The sequence below is a fragment of the Octopus bimaculoides genome, chromosome 9 (assembly GCF_046866305.1).
Source record: "Octopus bimaculoides isolate indiv1 chromosome 9, ASM4686630v1, whole genome shotgun sequence".
In the NCBI taxonomy this organism is placed as follows: domain Eukaryota; kingdom Metazoa; phylum Mollusca; class Cephalopoda; order Octopoda; family Octopodidae; genus Octopus; species Octopus bimaculoides.
In genome coordinates, this window is record NC_142936.1 from 5,048,012 (window position 1) to 5,068,753 (window position 20,742).

The 20,742-nt window shown below is 37.7% G+C and overlaps 1 protein-coding gene across 13 annotated transcripts in view; it reads right to left on the reverse strand.

The window, feature by feature from the left end:
• Positions 1-255: 255 nt before the first annotated feature.
• The window catches only part of LOC106880637 (transmembrane protein 198), a 140,612-nt gene continuing 120,125 nt past the window's right edge, over positions 256-20,742 (reverse strand). For 11 of the 13 annotated variants that reach the window (XM_052970387.2, XM_052970389.2, XM_052970386.2 and 8 more), the window contains 3 exons: positions 11,199-11,329; positions 5,882-5,973; positions 256-1,663 (listed from right to left, as the gene is read on the reverse strand). In XM_052970387.2, the coding sequence (XP_052826347.1) occupies positions 1,621-1,663; positions 5,882-5,973; positions 11,199-11,329 (266 nt within the window). In that variant the 3' untranslated portion in view covers positions 256-1,620. The remainder of the gene's footprint in view (positions 1,664-5,881; positions 5,974-11,198; positions 11,330-20,742) is intronic. The other 2 variants (XM_052970392.2, XM_052970390.2) reach the window with 1 other exon arrangement.

Consider the following 20,742-nt stretch of genomic DNA (forward strand, 5'->3'; position numbering starts at 1 on the left):
AACCTGAAGAAAATTCTAACTGGGTCCCACCTGCGGGGTCATGCGCTGTTTATCCTGATATGAGATCACCAGGTTGCACACATATGGTTGTGATGCACGTGCCTGGTGTACCCTTATCAGGCGGATAGTCATGGAGGGTATATTGGGATTTGTATATTTGTACCCTAGTGTCACTTTGATGGTGTGTGTTTCTCTCTTACTACTACTACTACTACTACTACTACTACTACTAATAACAATTCAAAGAAGAAGAAGAAGAAGGTAAGAGTTTTAATTACAATGAAAACTATGCGAATATGCAATGAATGAACACTTTAGTCATATTACAAGTGGGGGGAGGGGGTAAGTTTTAAAAAAATTGTAAAAAAAAAAATATTTAAAAAAATCCAAAATAAGAATTAAATAAATAATATAAAATAGGAATTAAAAAAAAACACTTCGAAAAATATACACATACAAAGCAAATTACATCTTTTTTTTTCTTGTTTTGTGTTTATACAACTTATGGAACAAACTCATTTCCTGTATGTGTGAATGTATGCATATACACACACACACACACATACATGTGTGTGCGTGTGTGTGTGTGTGTGTGTGGAGGAGGTGTATGCATACATACATGTATGTACGCATATACATGCACATATATATATATATATATATATATATATATATATATATATACACACACATACATACATACATACATACATATATGCATGTGTATGTGTGTGAAAGTATGTAGGTGTGTACATGTGTGTCTGTGTGTGTATATATTTCCATACAATAAAAAAAAAACAGAAAAACTTAAAAAATACACCTCGATACATGCATGTATTGTAAGTGTGTATACAGTCTGATATATATATATATATATATATATAACATATGTATCGTAGGTGCATACATACTTTTTGTTTATATAAAACCTATACCAAAAGATTGTATGCAAGCAGCAGCCCAAGGCTTTGCTAACTGGCTGGTTATATGTGAAACCTTTTAGGCATAGGGTTTGTGACCCTATTCACCACATACACACACACACATACACGCATACATACACTTATTATATATACATTGGTTGGTTTTTTTTTTTTTTTGTTATCATGCCTTTCAAAACAAACCAGTCACTGATCACGAAAAAGATAGAGAGAGAAGGCGAGAAAGAGAGAGAGAGAGAGAGGTGGAGAGAGAAGAGAAAAATTAAACAAAAATTTAAAAAAAAAAAAGTTTTCAGGAAGTAGAGTTGTGTTGTTGTCACGGTATGTATGAGAGAGAGTGTGTGTGTGTGTATTCATATATATATATATATATATATATATATATATATATATAGATCTGTATTTAAATGTACTACTGCACTTGACGCTGTCTGAGTCGACTTATTGTCAAAAGTAAGCTATAGCATCTTTTGAGCTTTATTTTTTTCATTAAATAAAATAATGATAATCAATAATAATAATAATAATAATAATAATAATAATAATAATAATGATAATAATAAAAATAATGTTTATAGTGCAAGTGCAGCATTGAAATGTGTTCATGAAACTTGGGTCAATGTAGTATTGGCACTCTCTAGGTCAACAACAGGTTCGCAGTGAATAGTAGTCAGACTCCTCATGGCAGGAGACAGCTTGTGTTGGATGCTTTGTATGTAGTTCTGAAAAATAAGAAAGAGAAAATTGAGAATTACTCAAACAAAGGAAGAAGCAAACGTGCCTTGTACATATACAATTAGGGCCTCACATATGCATTATACAGTAGGGAGTTGAAAAACTTGAAAACCTCAACAAAGGACTTAAGAAGACATCTCCAACTGTGGGGAAATTTTAAAATCTAAAAATAAAAGCAAACAGGCAAAGCAGCAAATAATTCAAATAAGTTTGATTAATGGTACATTATTTACATGATTTACATTTGATGGATATTTGTCCTCATCTTTGTGGTTAAGACAACATTTTGGCTGATATATCCTCCAGCCTTCATCAGGTGTCTTGGGGGAAATTTTGAACTTGGGTTCTCATTCCTAAGGTATTTTTCGATATTGTTGTTGTTATTATTATTATTATTCAGATCACTGTCTGGAATCGAACTTGGAATCTTGGGGTTAGTAGCCCGCACTCTTAACCACTATGCCATATAGAACTTTGAATTATGGGTTGACATCTTTGGAAAATGCTGACAACTGAAGACTGGAGATAGTCGGGCGCTAAACCCTTTAGCATTCTGATTACTCTGTCAAATGTAATGCTTATTTATTCACATTGTTTTGAATTAATCAAGCATTATCTTGTAACTTTGAGATTTCAATAATGTGCTTGTATATTTTTAGAATGACATTGTAGGGTAGGTGTGAAGGGTCGGATGTGGCTGGTTTGAACATGAAACAGAATATTTGGGCCAGTTACAGCCAGGTTATATGCTAAAGGGTTAAAGCTAACAAGTGGAAGTAAGAGATACATTTTAGTCTTATTAATCTCTTTGTTACCATCGTTTCACTGAAATACATTGCTTTTATTTCAATTAGCTTTTGGAAATAATGAAAAATTCAATTAAAATTTAATAGAATTTATTATGCTTAACTTTGGAATTTTGATGGAAGATTTAATTTAGATGATTTTAAAACAGGAATTTTTTATCGTACAGCTAGGAGCAGTCTTGGACAGATAGATGTCAAAAGGTTAAACAACCTCTGCAAAGAATTTTCTATTCAGTTTAATTAAGTGCAATCAGTTTATTCACACACGTATATATTGCAGACACAAACTGGATGTGTCGCTTCCTCACCTCTATTAACAGAAGGTAGTTGCCATTTCTTTCCATGCTGGTCAACTCTGACAAGCACCATTTTTAGATAATTGTCTGGTTATCTAATATCCTCTGAGAAACTGATTGGTAACATCAGTTGAAATCACTCTAAAACACTGTGTACTTCAATATATATAAACACACACACACACACACTAACTCACAAATGGAAACACAAACACAGACAAGCAGTGAACCAGCATAGTCTTACCTGTAATGACTTAAAACACACAATTTTTTTTTCTGGTATTTAAGTTTAAATAATAGATTAATTAACTCAATTATCTAATTTAAAATCAAAAATTTGGGAAGAAAACAAAAGGAATTGCTAAAAGACAATATATATATATATATATACATACATTAAAATGAAAGAAAAAAAATTACAGAAAAGTTAAAGAACAAACAAACAAACAAGCAAGCAAAGAAAACAGTTGTTAAGACACAAAAATTAAATAAAATTGAAACAAAGAAATGAGCCAAAACACAAATATATAATTAACAAATTGATTAATTTTAATTATAAATTTGGATAACTTGAAATGCATCACAAAGTATTATATACATACACATGTATGTACGTACATATGCACACATACATACATGCACGCATATATGAACACACATGCACACACATATATCATGAACTAACTTTTACTTTCTCAGATGCAGCACGGAATTTTGTCAGTGAACAGGTCACGGTTTCAAAGCGAAAATATTTTGACAAATTAAATTTAAATGTTGAAGTCAGTCTGACGGTTTTTGTGTGTTTCTTAAATGGCTTATAAACACCTTCCATGCTGCAATTGTTTTTTGTCTCAGCACACGATCTCAGATCAGGTCACTTGCTATGCAAGTACATCTCCATAATAATAAAATAATATAAATCAGAATTATACAATGGTACAGCAACAGCAACAACAATAACAACAACAACGGTACTGATGATCATAGTGAATACATCACAAGTGTATTTCCTTAATACTTGTTAGAGAGAAATCAGAACTAATCCCATATAGATTTCCACACCATTTGTGATAGTTACAATATGTCACCAACCCACAATGACCACCACCACAGAAAGAATTACTTTGGTTCTGGGAGTGAAACCGAGAGAACTGTTCATCAATGATAAATAATTAATTAAACATGCAACAGAAACCAGGTAACTGATTGGTTTAGTAACTACTGCTACTAGTAGTAATTAGTAACTATTACAACTGCTACTACTACTACTTGTAGCAGTTAGTGATGAATGATGATGATGATGATAGTGATGATAATTGTGGTGAAGGTGGTGCAATGGTAGAGACAACAACAGGAGTGAGTGATGATGATGATGATGATGATGATGATGCAGACAACTATGATGGTGAAGATGGCATCTATGATGGTGGTGGTGGTGGAGATATCAAAGATGACGGTGAAGATGAGGGCGGTGGCAGTGATGATGGTGATGATGGAGACATTGAAGACGAAGGTGGTGAGATGACAATGATGATGGTGGTGGTGGTGGTGATGGTAGAGATGATGGCAACGAGGGCGGTGGCAGTGATGATGGTGAAGATGAGGCTTACTGTGGTGGTGAGATGACAATGATGAGGGTGGTGGTGATGGTGATGGTGGAAACATCAATAATGGGAGATGATGATGGTGATGATGATAAAGGTAATGAAGGGGTGCTGATAATGATGAGGGCACCATGTGAAAGAAGCTTATGAGAAGAAGAGTTGAAAGCATACAAGAGGAAACTGGGCCCCTCTATTAAGGTCCAAACAATTCATAAGGACAGTAATATGCTGTATTTCTAGACATAGCCAACCCATAATAGTATAGAAAGAAATATGGATATTATAACAATAATTATCGTAATGGATAACGAACTGGATGATAAAGACATTAAATAACTGTGAAGGTGATTAGGATAATAATAATGGTGACGGTGCCAATGGTATTATTTAACTGATTCCACAAAGAGTTAGACATTCCAGAAGAGGTGTAGAAACCAATAATTTCCTGAAGAGGATTTTGACGAGAGAGAATCATGCCAGACCAAGTTGCAAAGATGGAGAAAAGATGAGAGAGATGAGTTAGTTTGAGGTTAATAAGAATCCCTGTCAAGAGGCAGACATCCGTCTCAGATTGGTTAGACATGCTACATTCCAGAAAACAGAGAAAGAGGGGAGAGTGGAGGGACAGAAAGGGAGTGAGAAAGTAGAGAGAGTAGGAGGATGAAGTGAAATGTGAGAGAAAGAAAGAGCACATGGGAGAGAGAGAGAGAGAGAGGGAGTGAATGGGAGGGTAGAGAGGGTGAGAGAATGAAGAGGAGCAAAAGAATGAAAAAGTGGGGGGGGGGGGACCAGAAAGAGATGGAAAGTATGTGAGATAGAGAGGTAGGAGGGGAAAGATAGAGATGTAGAGAAATGAGAGTGGTAGCTAAGAGAGGCAGAGACAAGGAGAATGGAATAGGGGAAGTAGTAACGAGGAAAAGAAGTGGGTGTGACTTAATATAAGGAAAGGCGATGAAAGCCAGAAAGGGGCAGGAGACGAAGGATGGAAAAGGAAAAGGAGACCAAAGATGGAAAAGGAGGAGAAGATCAAAGAGAAAAGGAGGAGACCAAAGATGGAAAAGGGGAGGAGACTAAAGATGGAAAGGGGGAGGAGACCAAAGATGGAAAAAGGGGAGGAGACCAAAGATGGAAAGGGGAGTAGAGGAAAAAGGGAAGAAAGAGGGGAAAGGAGGAAGAGGCAAAAGATGGAAAGAGGGGAGGAGACTAAGAGAAAGGGGAGGAGGTTAAAGAGGGAAAAGGAGAAGAGACAAAAGATGAGAAAAAGAGACATGAAGGATGGGAATCGGAGGGGGGAAGAAAGTTAGAAAAGGAGGAAAGAAGAGAGCCAGAAGTGCAAGGAATAAAAAGACAAATGTCCCAAAAAAAAAAAACAAAAAAAAACAGGGTAGATTGAAAAAGAAGAGAAAGAAGTGAAAAGATATGTAGAGTGGAAACTGAGCGAATGTGTTAGAGAGAGAGAAAGAAAGAGATAAATGGGATAATGTTCCAGTTAGTACTACCTTAAAGTCGAACTTGATGTTGAACAGTGGTCATCAGGGCTATTGAAGGTAGCCTTCTCCATGAGGTGTGTGCCACTGCATACACTAGGGATCTTCATAGATTGGGAGACAACATCAACATACACACGCACACAAACAATGAGGGAGAGAGAGAGAGAAAAAAAAAAATGAAATTAAAGAATTATAAGATGAAGAAGTTTGTATGTAAAAAGACAGTGAAATGGTTAAGACATATTTGCACTGAGAGATGAGAGTGGCCTTGTGGTCAAACAAGTAGCAAGAATTTCATAGGATATATGTGGGCAGTACACTTGATTCTACAGCTACACTCCTGTCCCATTCTGGTTCACCTGGTGGCTTGGAATATGTACCATGTCTTTGAGGAATACACAAACAACTTATCTGGGGAAGAGATTATACTGGTCTACTAAGCACACCAACTCATCAATAGTGTGATATAAGAGGAGTAAAGACCCCCTTCAGTCAAGAATGACCGTGGTATTGCATCTAGAAAGTTCCCCTCCAAGGCACAAGTCCGGGCAAGGTTGTTTATGGAAGACCAGCAGTCACCCATGCACACCAGCCTCCCCTCTCCATGCCACTGATGTTATACAAGGGAAAGGCAAAGGGGCCGATACAGCTTGGTACCAGTGACATCACAACTCATTTCTACAACAGAGTGAACTGGAGCAACGTGAAATAAAGAGTCTTGCTCAAGAAAACAACACACAGCTCAGTCTGGGAATTGAACTCACTACCTCATGATTGTGAACTTGACCCCAACCACTGAACCATGTGCCCTAAAAAGCCTAGTATATTGGTTTCAAATCTTGGTACAAGGCCAGGAATCGCCTATGTGATTACATTGATCCCAGGAAACTGACCATGAAAAGACGAAAGGCAAAGCCGAGCTTGGCAGAATTCGAACTCAGAGCGTAAAGGCAGACAAAATGCCGCTAAACATTTTGCCTGGCCTGATAATGATTCTGCCAACTTGCCATTTTAGTGGCCTAGTGTATTAACCACAGTCATTTTAACTATTCTTTAGTCCAGTATCAATTTGGATTGATCAAACCTATAATCAAAGGCATTCTAGCCATGATCATCCCATCTCAGTATAACCTGACAAAACATGTCCAGAACCTCTTTGTTCTATGTATCTTCCCATAACACTGCAGGGAAATTTGGCTGTTTTTTCTAGCAGGTCAAGCAAGCAAATATGTACAGGCTTCTTTAGATTATTGTGTTTCTGGACTATGTTAGCTAATGAATGTGACTTAAAAACTAATTTCCTTGTAAAGAAGACCTGAGTATATTACTGGTACAGATTCCTGATTAGGTAAACTGAAGAGGTGTAGAATTAGAAGTGCACAGACCATGAATGGCATAAATGCACAACTTGCAGGCCATAGGCATCTTAAGCCCCCACACATTGGTCGTTCACACTAGCCTCTCCCTGGAGACACAGACTTCTAGATTCTGCCATTCAAAAAATAAACCAAAAGTCTCCGAAAGCATCTTAAATCAGCCAAGGAAGAATGCAGAGTTGTTGACGTTGAACTAAAATTGAATTATGAAAGAGAGCTGGATTGCCAGAGAAATGGAAATGAATGAAAGAAAGTAGAATGGAAGGAAGACACACAGACAGACAGACGGATAGAAAAGAGAGTTAAATAATGAGAGAATTTAAACAACTGTTTGAATAGATAGCTGCACAGAAAGCTTGGTAGTCTTTAAATGATGTCCCATACTTATTGTCTGAGTTATGATTAAATGTATTTTTGGCTGCAGTATTTCATCCACAGAATGTTCCTTTGGGGCATAAAGGGCTAAAGAGCACCCACACCAGCCCAAAGGCATTTAAATAACTCCCATACCCTCAGTAATGGTTAAAATTGAAGTTTAATTTATAAAGGATAAATACAAAGCTTCTAATTTCTTATTTCCCATTCTACATTTAATTTGAAATATTGAATAAAAAAAAAATTCATCAAAAGCTTCATGATTTAATGAAGAATGAAAAATGACAAAACAAAAATCACTACAAAAAGATAGATTTAGAATTAAATTTTATGTCGTTAACGACATTAAATGCTAAGAACTGGTGTGCGTGTGTGAGAGAGAGAAGGGGAAGAGAGAAAGAAAGAGAGAAAAAAGGGGTTTGATCTGCATTTAACAATGAAGCAATAAAATATAGAAGAGTTATGCAGCAAAGGGAGATAACAGATATAACTCTAGACTTCCAAATTTTATGAGATTCTCTTATAGGTTTCAGTCAGTGGACTATAGGTGGCCATATTGAGAGGACATTGCTTGCCAGAGTACATCTGAGTACATCAACCCACTCCTTGTTTTATTGGTTTCAGAAGAATAACATGCAAAGTGGGTTTGGAGAAACTGATTACCAAAGGATATTTTATAAGATGCTGTGTGCTTGAGAAGAAGACCCATCAAGCCAAGTCAAATTGCAGTCATAGCAGATACTGGTGTCATGCAATTGGCACCTGTGCTAGTGGCACACAAAAAGCACCCACTACACCCTTGGAGTGGTTGGCGTTAGGAAGGGCATCCAGCTGTAGAAACCATGGTAAATCAGATGAGCCTGGTGCACTCTCTCAGCTTACCAGCCCTAGTCAAACTGTCCAACCCATGCCAGCCAGCATGGACAACGGATGTTAAATGATGATGATGATGATGATGATGACAATGCACAGAATGTCATCATCATTTTAACGTCTGCTTTTTCATGCTTCAAAAGTTCAGAGTGAACTGGAACAACATGAAATAAAGAATCTTGCTCAAGAATACAACAGCCTAGTCTGGGAATTGAACTCACTACCTCGTGATTGTGAGCCCAATGCTCTAACCACTGAGCCATGTACCTTCATCTATACATATCCTCACCAAAATGGTATTCTTCTGAAGGATCTTTGGAGTAATGTTATTCATTAGTGTGAGTGTAGCTTGGAGATTGGGGGTCTCTCCATGCCAAAACACTGCTTATTTGCTTTGAGCAGTCAGAGCACTGTGGATATGTGATTAGAATATTGCAGGAAAGAAGTGCAAGATGGATTCTTGAAGCCAAACCAGCAGGAAATGTTGGGGTGGACCAAGAACGAGATGGTTGGATAAGATCCATCATGTCGGTTGGTTGTGCTTGGGAAAGTATAATGATGGCTGCATCGAGGACTCTACACCTACAACCCTCCAAGGAATAGGGAGTGGAGAAGATGGATGAGTGTGTGTGTGTGTGTATTTGTTTGCTTTTACCCTAAACCACTTGAAAATCAATGTTGGTTTGTTTATGCCCCTATTGTTTAGTGGTTTGGCACGAGAGACCAATGGAATAAGTACTACATGTTAAAAAAATAAATATTGGGGGTCGATTTGTTTGACTATACCCTTCGAGGCAGTGCCCCAGCATGGTCGCAGCCCAATGACTGAAATAAGTAATAGATAAAAAAAAATCAAATAATGATTGGTTAAGAATGGAACCTAAAGAAGTCAGGAAGTTGGAGAGGAACAGGAAATATATAAACATAAAAAAACAAACGAAAATAACAACAAAATAAAGCAAATAATACACACATATAAGCAGAATAAAACAATGGAACAACAATGAAATCTGCTACATTTCATAACAGAAACATAAAAAGATGAGGGGGGAAATAAATATATTTATGTATATCTATTTCCCCACCCCCTCATTTTCTTTTAAAAACTAAACAAATTTTGATTGTGAAATGATTTAAACTCATAAAGATTTTGACAAGGGACACAACCCATTCTATTATAAAATATTGCTTTCTACTATAGGTACAAAGCTTGGGGGAGGGGGAGTGGCTAGTTGATAACATTAAACCCCAGTTCTGAACTGGTACTTATTTTATTGACCCTGAAGGGTTGAATGGTTAACATCAACTTCATTGGAATTTGAACTCAGAACATGAAAACATGAAATGCTGCTAAGCAATTTTCTCTGGCATGCTAACAATTCTGCCAGCTCACCATCTTCCTAATTCCTAAAATACTGGTTTCAAATTTTGGCACAAGGCCTGCAATTTTGGGGGGAATGGGGGGAGGGCTATGTTGATTACATTGACCACAGTACTCAACAGGTACATGTTTTATTGACCCCAAAAATATGAAAAACAAAGTCAACCTTGATGTAATTTGAACTCGGAATGTAAAAACAGATGAAATGATTCTAAGCAATTTGTATGGCATACTAATAATTCTGCAGCTTGCCGCCTTGCTAACTCCTGAAATACAAGGTGTGGCAAAACTAATGCCCTTTTGTATTTCAGTTTTCTTGCTTCTAATGGAGTTTCTTTTCTATTTCCTAAAACTTCTGCGATTTTTCCCATTAGTTTTATTATTCATTTCTTTAAGTAATGCAATAAATTTGTGTTCAATAAAAAATTACTTAAACATTCATATATATATATATATATATATATATATATATATATATATATATATATGTAGGCACAGGAGTGGCTGTGTGGTAAGTAGCTTGCTTACCAACCACATGGTTCTGGGTTCAGTCCCACTGCGCGGCACCTTGAGCAAGTGTCTTCAGCTATAGCCTGAGGCCGATCAAAACCTTGTGAGTGGATTTGGTAGACGGAAACTGAAAGAAGTCCGTCGTATATATGTGTGTGTGTGTGTGTGTGTGTGTGTGTGTGTGTGTGTATGTTTATTTGTCTGTGTTTATCACCCCAACATTGCTTAGTGGTTCGGCAAAAGAGACTGATAGAATAAGTACTAGGCTTACAAAAAATAAGTCCTGGGGTCGATTTACTCGACTAAAGGCGGTGCTCTAGCATGGCCGCAGTCAAATGACTGAAACGAGTAAAAGAGTATACTATAAAAGTTATTAAATGCAAAAACGGTATTACTTCTGTCGGACCCTGTATTAAAGATAGGCATGGCTAGTGAAAAAGCACAGCTGTTGCTTTGTGGTTCAGAAGTTTAGTTTCCAACCATGTGGTTTTGGGTTCAGTTCTGGGTTCAGTGTCTTCTACTACAACCCCTTTGCTAACCAAAGCCTTGTGAATGGGTTTGGTAAACAGAAAGTGAAAGAAGCCCATCATATATGTGTGTATCTCTATGTCTTGATACTGCATGACTGTTGTAAAAGAATGGCACACATTTCCAGTGTTTTGTGTGTGAGTGTGTATGATTATGGTGATGGTCTGTTATCACTCTAAAAAATCAGGTGAATAGAGAAAAAAAGGAGAAAACAAACAAACGAACAACCTTTTCTATTATCATGATTGAGTTAATAGAAACTCTAGCTTGTCTAGAGACATACCTGAGATATAACATCACCATTGAAGCGCCGAACTTGATATAGATGTCGGTACCTCGATTGTTGCTGTTCTCGTTTCTGCTTTGCTCGTATTCTTTGTAGGTTCACTTTGCGGCTTCGTTTGTTCTGTAAAACTGCAAAAAAAAAAAAAAAAAAGGGTAGAGAAGGCTTATAATAAATAAAATACCGTATTTTGATGGCACATAAGATGCACTTGCTTTCCCAAAAACACTAACTCCAAAAATATTACCTGGGGTTCTGTAAGTGATGTTGGGTCTCCCATAAGCTTTAATGCCCTAAAAACATTTTTTTTCTGAAAATATGTTGCTGAAATTGGGGGCAGCTAATACACCTGTGCGTCTTTTATGCCATCAAATATGGTTAAAAAAGGTAAAAATATTAGTTCATTTGTTGGTGGGCTTCCTTTCAACTCTTTCTTCCTGTTTACAGCAAATCTATGGCATTTTATGCATTATTTATATTCTGAAATTTTTATTGATTTGAAGGATCAGCAAATTTACCCAGTTCTACATGTGTGTGCGTGTGTGCGCATATGTAGTTTCTCTTATCTTTTAGCAAATTTGCTATTAATCCTATTTCCTTTACCAAATCATAATGGAATGTGCATAAAAATAAAAAAAAAATTCTTAAATCCACATTATTAACACAACTACTATTACTCTCTATGTATCAGGTATATGAGACTAGCAGGAACAACATACTGCAGCTACTATAACTACTACTACTACTACTACTGCCATTGATTCTCAAATGTATCATTATTATTATTATTATTCTTTGCCCAGTCAAGGGAGATAAATGACAAAAACTGAAGAAAATTATGAATGTTCTGTTTTTGTATTTGGCTTGCAAGATACTTGATATGAGCTCATGTGCTGAAACATATTTTGTTATATCTTGGGTGGGTCACTGTGCCAATGGTAAACACACACACACACTGGTTCTATTTCACTTCTTGATTTGACAATTGGTTAGCAGTTTAATTAACTATCTTGTCGATTGTTTGATTAATCATTACAGTTAAACAATTAATCAGTTATGCTTGATATCGCTTCAGTGACATACCCCCACTACTTCAGGTGAGCCTCTAAGTTATAACCAACATAACTTATTGACTGATTAACCAAACAATCAATAAATTCACTGGCTAAATAGCATACCAATTGATGAGTAATAAAGAAGTGAAATACAACCAATGTGTGTTTATTATCGGCATAATGACCCTCCCAAGATACAACAAAGTATATTAAGTTCTTAACGGTAATTACTTACATTCTATTTTATGTTCTCGGTTCAAATGATGTTGAAGTCAAATTTGCCTTTCATCCTTCTGTGGTCCACAAAAATAAGTAGCAGTAAAGTGCTGAGCACTGATCTAACCAACATTACCCACCACCAATATAATATTATGGCTTTGTATCAATGTTAAAAAAAAAAAAATCATTGCTGTAGTAGAAGTACCACTATTAGTTGTTATCCTACCAACAAACCAAAATAACAATCCCAGACCACCATTAATTTTCCTTGGACCCAGCAATTTACTTCTGCTATTATAATAGAGTTGAAGCCTTTGCTCTGCCATCCACCCCCTTTTTTAGTTAATTTTCTTTTGCTTGACATTCGAACTAAGGACAAATATAAACAAACTTTCTGTCCCTCCACCTCCAGCCTTCTAAAAAGCTATTGGGTTGGTGCATAATTATTGCAGCTTTTTTGCAACAAATTTTATTCAACAAAAACAATAACAATATTTAACAAAAACATCTTTAAATGACAGTCTGACCGTCTGCCAACCAAATGGGAAGCAGTAATTGAAGTAGATGGTGAATATGTTCCAGAATAATTATTTAAAGATGTTTTTGTTACGTGTTATGATTGTTTTTGTTGAATAAAATTTGTTAAAAAAAAAGCTGCAATAATTATGCACCAACCCCAAAAAAAAAAATATAAAAAAAACTACTAGATTTGGGATATTTCTGAATGATTTGCATTCTATCCTTATTATTCATATCACCTTGAATCTAAGGTGTGGTTACAGGCGTAAGTGTGGTTATAGGAGCAGGTGTGTCTGTTTGGTTAAAAGGTTTTCTTCCCAGGCCATGTGGTTTCTGGTTCAGTGCCAATGTGTAACACCTTGAACAAGTGTCTTCTACCATAGCCTTGTAAGTGAATCTGGTAGACAGAAACTGAAAGAAGCCTGCCCTACATATGTACACACACAGACACAAACACATATATATATTGTTGGTATTATGTTAAACTGTTGTATGTTCAAATTTGGCCAAATGCGTTTTTTTCAATATTTATTTTTGCTTGCAATAGCCAGTTCTTTTTGTTAAACTATCGTATCTCCAGCTGTCTCAGATACCAAGAATTGTCAAAGTATAGTACAATGGTTTTGCTATGGAATGGTGAAGCTATTTTTTCGTTTTCTGAAGAAGCAACGTTGTGGACTTATGACATTTTTGCATGATAACAATGATACACACACACACACACAGAAGGCACAAGTATTTGTGCTCACACGCACGTGTGCATACATATATATGCATGTCTGTCTATTGTTTATCTCCTATTTATCCATTTATCTACCTACCTATCAACCTCTGTGTGTTGATGCAGGAATATATATATATATATATATATATATATATATATATACATACATCATCATCATCGTTTAACATCTGCTTTCCATGCTAGCATGGGTTGGACGATTTGACTGAGGGCTGGCGAACCAGACGGCTGCACCAGGCTCCAATCTGATCTGGCAGAGTTTCTACAGCTGGATGCCCTTCCTAACGCCAACCACTCTGAGAGTGTAGTGGGTGCTTTTACGTGCCAGCGGCACGAGGGCCAGTCAGACGGTACTGGCAATGACCATGCTCAAATGGTGTTTTTTATGTGCCATATATATATTGTGTATCTAATATAGGATAAAATTTTCGAAAAATTTTATCAGTGGCCAGCATATTAAAAAATACCTTTTACGGTGAAAATTATAAACAACGTATAAATAAGGGCAAAAGAAAAAAATTCCTATGCCAAATATGCCAAGAAATAGACTTTAAATCATCAATAACCACATATAATTCATCACCAAAAGCACACATCTTGAAGAAAGCTGACAGAAATTTCAAAAAAATTCTGTTATTACCAAATCGGTCCAATTTCTGAGTTAATTCATAAAGAATTTTCTCGCCATCAGCGGTAAATACATTAAGAAATAAATGAAATACTTACTTGCACGCATGGAACAAGCATATGCAGTGATGAATTATATGTGGTTATTGACAATTTAAAGTCTATTTCTCGGCATATTTGACATATGATGTTTTTTTCTTTTGCCTGTATTTATAAGTTGTATATATATATATATATATATATATATATATAATTTAAGTATCCATGAGTTAGGTAAATTCTAAACATGAAACAACCTAAAATTACAAGAAGTGTGTATGGCATTAAGTTCTAAGCATTTATTCCTACACACCCTCTTAACAAGAAGTCATTTGGGTGAAAATAGTAACTTTTTATCAAAGCTATTGTTTGTGCATACACTAAAGTGCCACAGATGTGAGATGGGTGAATGGCGAGTCACACACCCTGTTTGTATATCAATGAATATGAAATCAATACAGATTATATTTGTACTAAAAGCAGGTTAGAAAAGGTCATCCAAGTATAAACAAATAAAAATCAGCAGAATTATTGAATTGAACACCAAAAACTACCCCAAAATTTTAGAAAAGAAATATTCAATTTTCACACACACACACACACAGTTATTATTCATAACAGACGGAAATTACAGAGTGACTTGAGAGGTGAGAGTTTCATGCTCAAGCACTTATATCTTGGATCTTGAATTACTCTGTAACTTCCGCAAATTATTAATAATAAAAAATTACGTTTTGAGTTCCATTTTCCTGTTTGCATCACTAAACCTATGTGTGTGTGTGTGTGTGTGTGTGTGTGTGTGTGTGTGTGTGTGTGTGTGTGTGTATTGTGCTAATCTTTGGCTAATGGCCAATGTCCAAAGCTTAGTGCCACACGTGAAACTCAGAGTACCAAGGAGTCTGAATCAAACTGCTTTCATCCATGCATTTAACAGCTCCCAATACTGTACCCCTCTTTGGTTTGTCTATTCACTCCTGTGTGTGCGTGGAGAGAGAGAGAGAGAGAGAGAGAGAGAGAAAGAGAGAGAGAGAGAAAGAGAGAGAGAAAGAGAGAGAGAGAGAAAGAGAGAGATAGAGAAAGAGAGAGAGAGAGAAAGAGAGAGAGAGAGAAAGAGAGAGATTTAATTTATTGTCTGTGACCAGGTAGTGTTTGGGTTCAAATCAATATGTCTGCTGTTATACTACCATTCATCAATTTTAACCCCTTAGCATTTAATCTGGTCATATCTGGCCCTAAACATTCTATCTGGTTCATGTTAGGACTGATGAGATCCAACCTCTCACACCTACCCCTCAATGTCATTCTAAAAATATACAAACACATCTTTGAAATCTTGAAGTTACAAGATTATGAACGATAAATAAGTGTTGCATTTGACAGAGTAATCTGAATGTTGAAGGGTTAAAGATACACAATAAATGGCCAGCTAGAATGCAGAGAGACAACAGTTAGGTGTGGAGGTGAGGAGACAGGATGCAATAATTATATGAATAAATTAATTAAATCATCAATAAAAAGACCAAAGAAAAAAACCCCATAAAAATCAGAACCACATGAGTGAGTGCAAAGGTTAAAACAAGAAACGATTAGTCAGAAATCTCCAATATCAGTTCATGCCTTTTCAATGTTAACAACATGCTTTTGAAGTTTGCTAATTTATATAAGATTTTAACCATCACCTTGTTACAAAGAGCACAAAAGATACTATTTCCTACAAACAGAGCAGTGTGTGCTCCACAGCCATGCTTACAAATGACCTCCTGTTATTGTCAGTAAGAGTAAAGCTCTAATAATAAAAAGCACTGACAAACGATCTTTGGTCTGAACTGGCATATGAATCCTGGCTGCAATCGGTGCCAGAAAATGACCCTTTCAGATAATCAGTTCTGGCAAATGGCTCTTGATCAAAGTCAGTCCCAGCAAAAGATTTCTGGTCATAATCAGTCCCAGAATTAGACGTCTTGTCAACGTCTGTATCAGAATAAGACCCCTGATTAACATCTGTACCGGAATTAGACTCCTGATCAACGTCTGTGCCAGAATTAGACCTGTTATCAATGTCTGTGCCAGAGTAAGACCCATCATCAACGTCTGTGTCAGAGTAAGACCTCTGGTTAAGGTCTGTGCAAGAATTAGACCCCTGATCAACGTCGGTACCTGAATCAGACCCTTGATTAACGTCTGTACCAGAATAAGATCCCTGATCAACGTCTGTACCAGAATAAGATCCCTGATCAACGTCTGTACCTGAGTAAGATCCTTGATCAACGTCTATACCAGAATAAGACCTGTCGTCAACGTCTGTACCAGAATAAGACCTGTCGTCAACGTCTGTACCAGAATAAGACCTGTCGTCAACGTCTGTACCAGAATAAGATCCCCGGTCAACGTTTGTATCAGAATAAGACCCGTCGTCAACGTCTGTACCAGAGTAAGAGCTCTGGTTAATATCTGTGCCAGAATAAGACCCCCGATCAACGCCTGTACGTGAATAAGATCCCCGGTCAACGTCTGTATCAGAATAAGAACTCCGGTCAACGTCTGTGCCAGAATAAGATCCCTGGTCAACGTCTGTACCAGAATAAGAACTCCGGTCAACGACTGTACCAGAATAAGATCCCTGGTCAACGTCTGTGCCAGAATAAGAACTCCGGTCAACGTCTGTGCCAGAATAAGATCCCTGGTCAACGTCTGTACCAGAATAAGAACTCCGGTCAACGACTGTACCAGAATAAGAACTCCGGTCAACGTCTGTGCCAAAATAAGAACTCTGGTCAACGTCTGTGCCAAAATAAGAACTCCGGTCAACGTCTGTACCAGAATAAGATGCTCGGTCAACGTCTGTGCCAGAATAAGATTCCCGGTCAATGTCTGTACCAGAATAAGATCCCTGGTCAACGTCTGTGCCAGAATAAGATCCCCGGTCAACGTCTGTACCAGAATAAGATCCCTGGTCAACGCTTGTACCAGAATAAGATCTCCGGTCAACGTCTGTGCCAGAATAAGATCCCTGGTCAACGTCTGTACCAGAATAAGAACTCCGGTCAACGACCGTACCAGAATAAGAACTCTGGTCAACGTCTGTGCCAAAATAAGAACTCCGGTCAACGTCTGTACCAGAATAAGAACTCTGGTCAACGTCTGTACCAGAATAAGATCCCTGGTCAACGTCTGTACCAGAATAAGATCCCTGGTCAACGTCTGTACCAGAATAAGAACTCCGGTCAACGACTGTACCAGAATAAGAACTCTGGTCAACGTCTGTGCCAAAATAAGAACTGCGGTCAACGTCTGTACCAGAATAAGATCCCCGGTCAACGTCTGTACCAGAATAAGATCCCTGGTCAACGCTTGTACCAGAATAAGATCCCCGGTTAACGTCTGTACCAGAATAAGAACTCCGGTCAACGTCTGTGCCAGAATAAGATCCCCGGTCAACGTCTGTACCAGAATAAGAACTCCGGTCAACGACTGTACCAGAATAAGAACTCTGGTCAACGTCTGTGCCAAAATAAGAATTCCGGTCAACGTCTGTACCAGAATAAGATCCCTGGTCAACGTCTGTACCAGAATAAGAACTCTGGTCAACGTCTGTGCCAAAATAAGAACTCCGGTCAACGTCTGTACCAGAATAAGATCCCCGGTCAACGTCTGTACCAGAATAAGATCCCTGGTCAACGTCTGTACCAGAATAAGAACCCTGGTCAACGCTTGTACCAGAATAAGATCCCCGGTCAACGTCTGTACCAGAATAAGATGCTCGGTCAACGTCAGTACCAGAATAAGAACTCTGGTCAACGACTGTACCAGAATAAGATCCCTGGTCAACGTCTGTACCAGAATAAGATCCCTGGTCAACGTCTGTACCAGAATAAGAACTCTGGTCAACGTCTGTACCAGAATAAGATCCCTGGTCAACGTCTGTACCAAAATAAGATCCCTGGTCAACGACTGTACCAGAATAAGATCCCTGGTCAACGTCTGTACCAGAATATGTTCCCTGGTCAACGTCTGTACCAGAATAAGAACTCTGGTCAACGTCTGTACCAGAATAAGACCCCTGATTAACATCTGTACCAGAATACGACCTCTGATGAATGTCTATAGCAGAGTAAGATCCTTCATCAACGCCTGTAGCAGAGTAAGATCTCCAATCAACATTGTTGCTAGAATAAGATCCCTGATCAACGTCTGTACCAGAATAAGAACCCCAATCAACATTTTTACTAGAATTAGACCTCTGGTCATAATCAGTCCTAGCATGTGGCCTCTGGTCAAAGTCAGTCCCCAAATTGGATTTCTTGTCAAACTCTGTCTCAAATGATTCTGCCCCACTGAGAGATCCCTGCCCACTGCTCATTACAACAAACGACCTCTGGTCACCTTCTGTTCCAAAAACTGATGCCTGATCAAACTCTACTCCGGGAAAGGAGCCATGGTTGCCTTCTGTCCCAGCAAATGAATCTTGGTTATGTCTTTTTCCAACAAGTGACTCTGAGTCAACCTCAGTGCCACCAATGGACCCTGTCACAGCAGATGAGTCTTGATTGAAAGCTAACCTGGGAAATGAATTCATACTGAGGTGTGCCCTTGGAAAAACCTCACGAGATATATCTACTCTTACAGGTGACTCTTTTACATAGCCTGTTGCCCCAAACAAACACTGGGTGATGCTTGCCCTTGCAAGGGATGCTTCTACCCCATTTGTTCCAACAAGTGATTTAAAAGTATCGGTGGTTGCAGTATAAGAACCTTGAGGTGTGTATATCTTTGAGAGTGATTTGCTGGTAGTATTTTTCCCATCTGAAAACCAAGGTGTCTTCGTTTGTTGTGGTAATGAGCCAAGCTCTGTTTCTTGTTGACCAAAATGACGGAATATTCGACAACACCAAAGTCCTGATCAAAAAAAGGCAGAAGTATACAATACTGAAAAGTGGCAAGCTGACAGAACCTGTGTTGGACAAAATGCTTAGCTGCATTTCTTCTGGCACTCTGGCATTCTGAGTTCAAATCCTGCCACGGTCAACTTTGCCCTAAGTTCTTTCAAACTCAATAAAATAAAATACTAGTCAAGTACTGGGGAAGGAAGTGGGTGTTGACGAAATCAGCTTGCTGCCCCTGCCCTCAAAAACTGCTGGCCTTGAATCCTGCAAACAGACTAGCATACTGTTTAGGGGTACTGTTGCGATCTTCGTCACATATAAACCACAGAAACCAGGTAACTAACCTGATGAATCCTGGGGCTCAAAAAAAAAAAAAAAAAAAAGAAGCCCTAAACAACTCAGTTGCGGAGGTGTAGGGCTTAGTGGTTAGGGTGTTATGCTCATGATTGTAAGATTGTTGTTTCAATTCCTGGACCAGGAGATGTATTGTGTTCTTGAGCAAGACACTTCATTTCACGTTGCTCCAGTCAACTCAGCTGGCCAAAATGAGTAACCTTGTGATGGATCGGTGTGCCACCCAGGGAGGAATGTGTGTGTGTATGTATGTGTGGCTGCTTGGGCAAATGACTTCTAATATAGCATCAGGCTGACCAAAGCCTAGAGATTGGATTTGGTAGAGAGAAGCCCATCATACATATATATATATATATACATACATATATGTTTGTGTGTTTGTATGTCTCTGTAACTTAGTGGTTTGGCAAAAGAGACTGATAGAATATGTACCAGGCTTCAAAAAAAAAAAAAAAAAAAGAAAGCAAAAAATACTGGGGTCAATTCATTCAACTAAAAAAAATTCTTCCAGAAGAATGGGGGCAGTCAAATGACTGAAACATGTAAAAGATAAAAGATGGGTACTGAAAATTTGGCTACTACTTCTAGCAAGTCAAATGACCACGTAGAGGATTGGTTAATGGAAGCAATAGTAATTACTAAATAGCTACGCATACCTCTGCTGCACACCTCAAAAGAACCTCTTGCTGTTGTTGAAGAGGAACCTAGTGACTTTTTAGTGAATGTCATATATGCACAACATTTAACTCTTTAACATTCAGATTACTGTCAAACGTAATGCTTATTTATTCACACTGTTTTGAATTAATCAGGTGAAGGTGTGTGGCTTGCTGGTTAGGGTATTCAGCTTACAACCATAAAATCATGGGTTCAATCCCCGGCAGTGCATTGTGTCCTTGACTTAGGACACTTTATTTCGCGTTGCTCCAGTCCACTCAGTTAGCAAAAATGAGATGTACCTGTAATTACAAAGGGTCAGCCTTGTCATATTCGGCATCATGCTGAATCTCCCTGGGAACTATGTTAAAGTTACATGTGTTTGTGGAGTGCTCAGCCACTTGCATGTTAATTTCACAAGCAGGCTGTTCCGTTGATCAGATCAAATG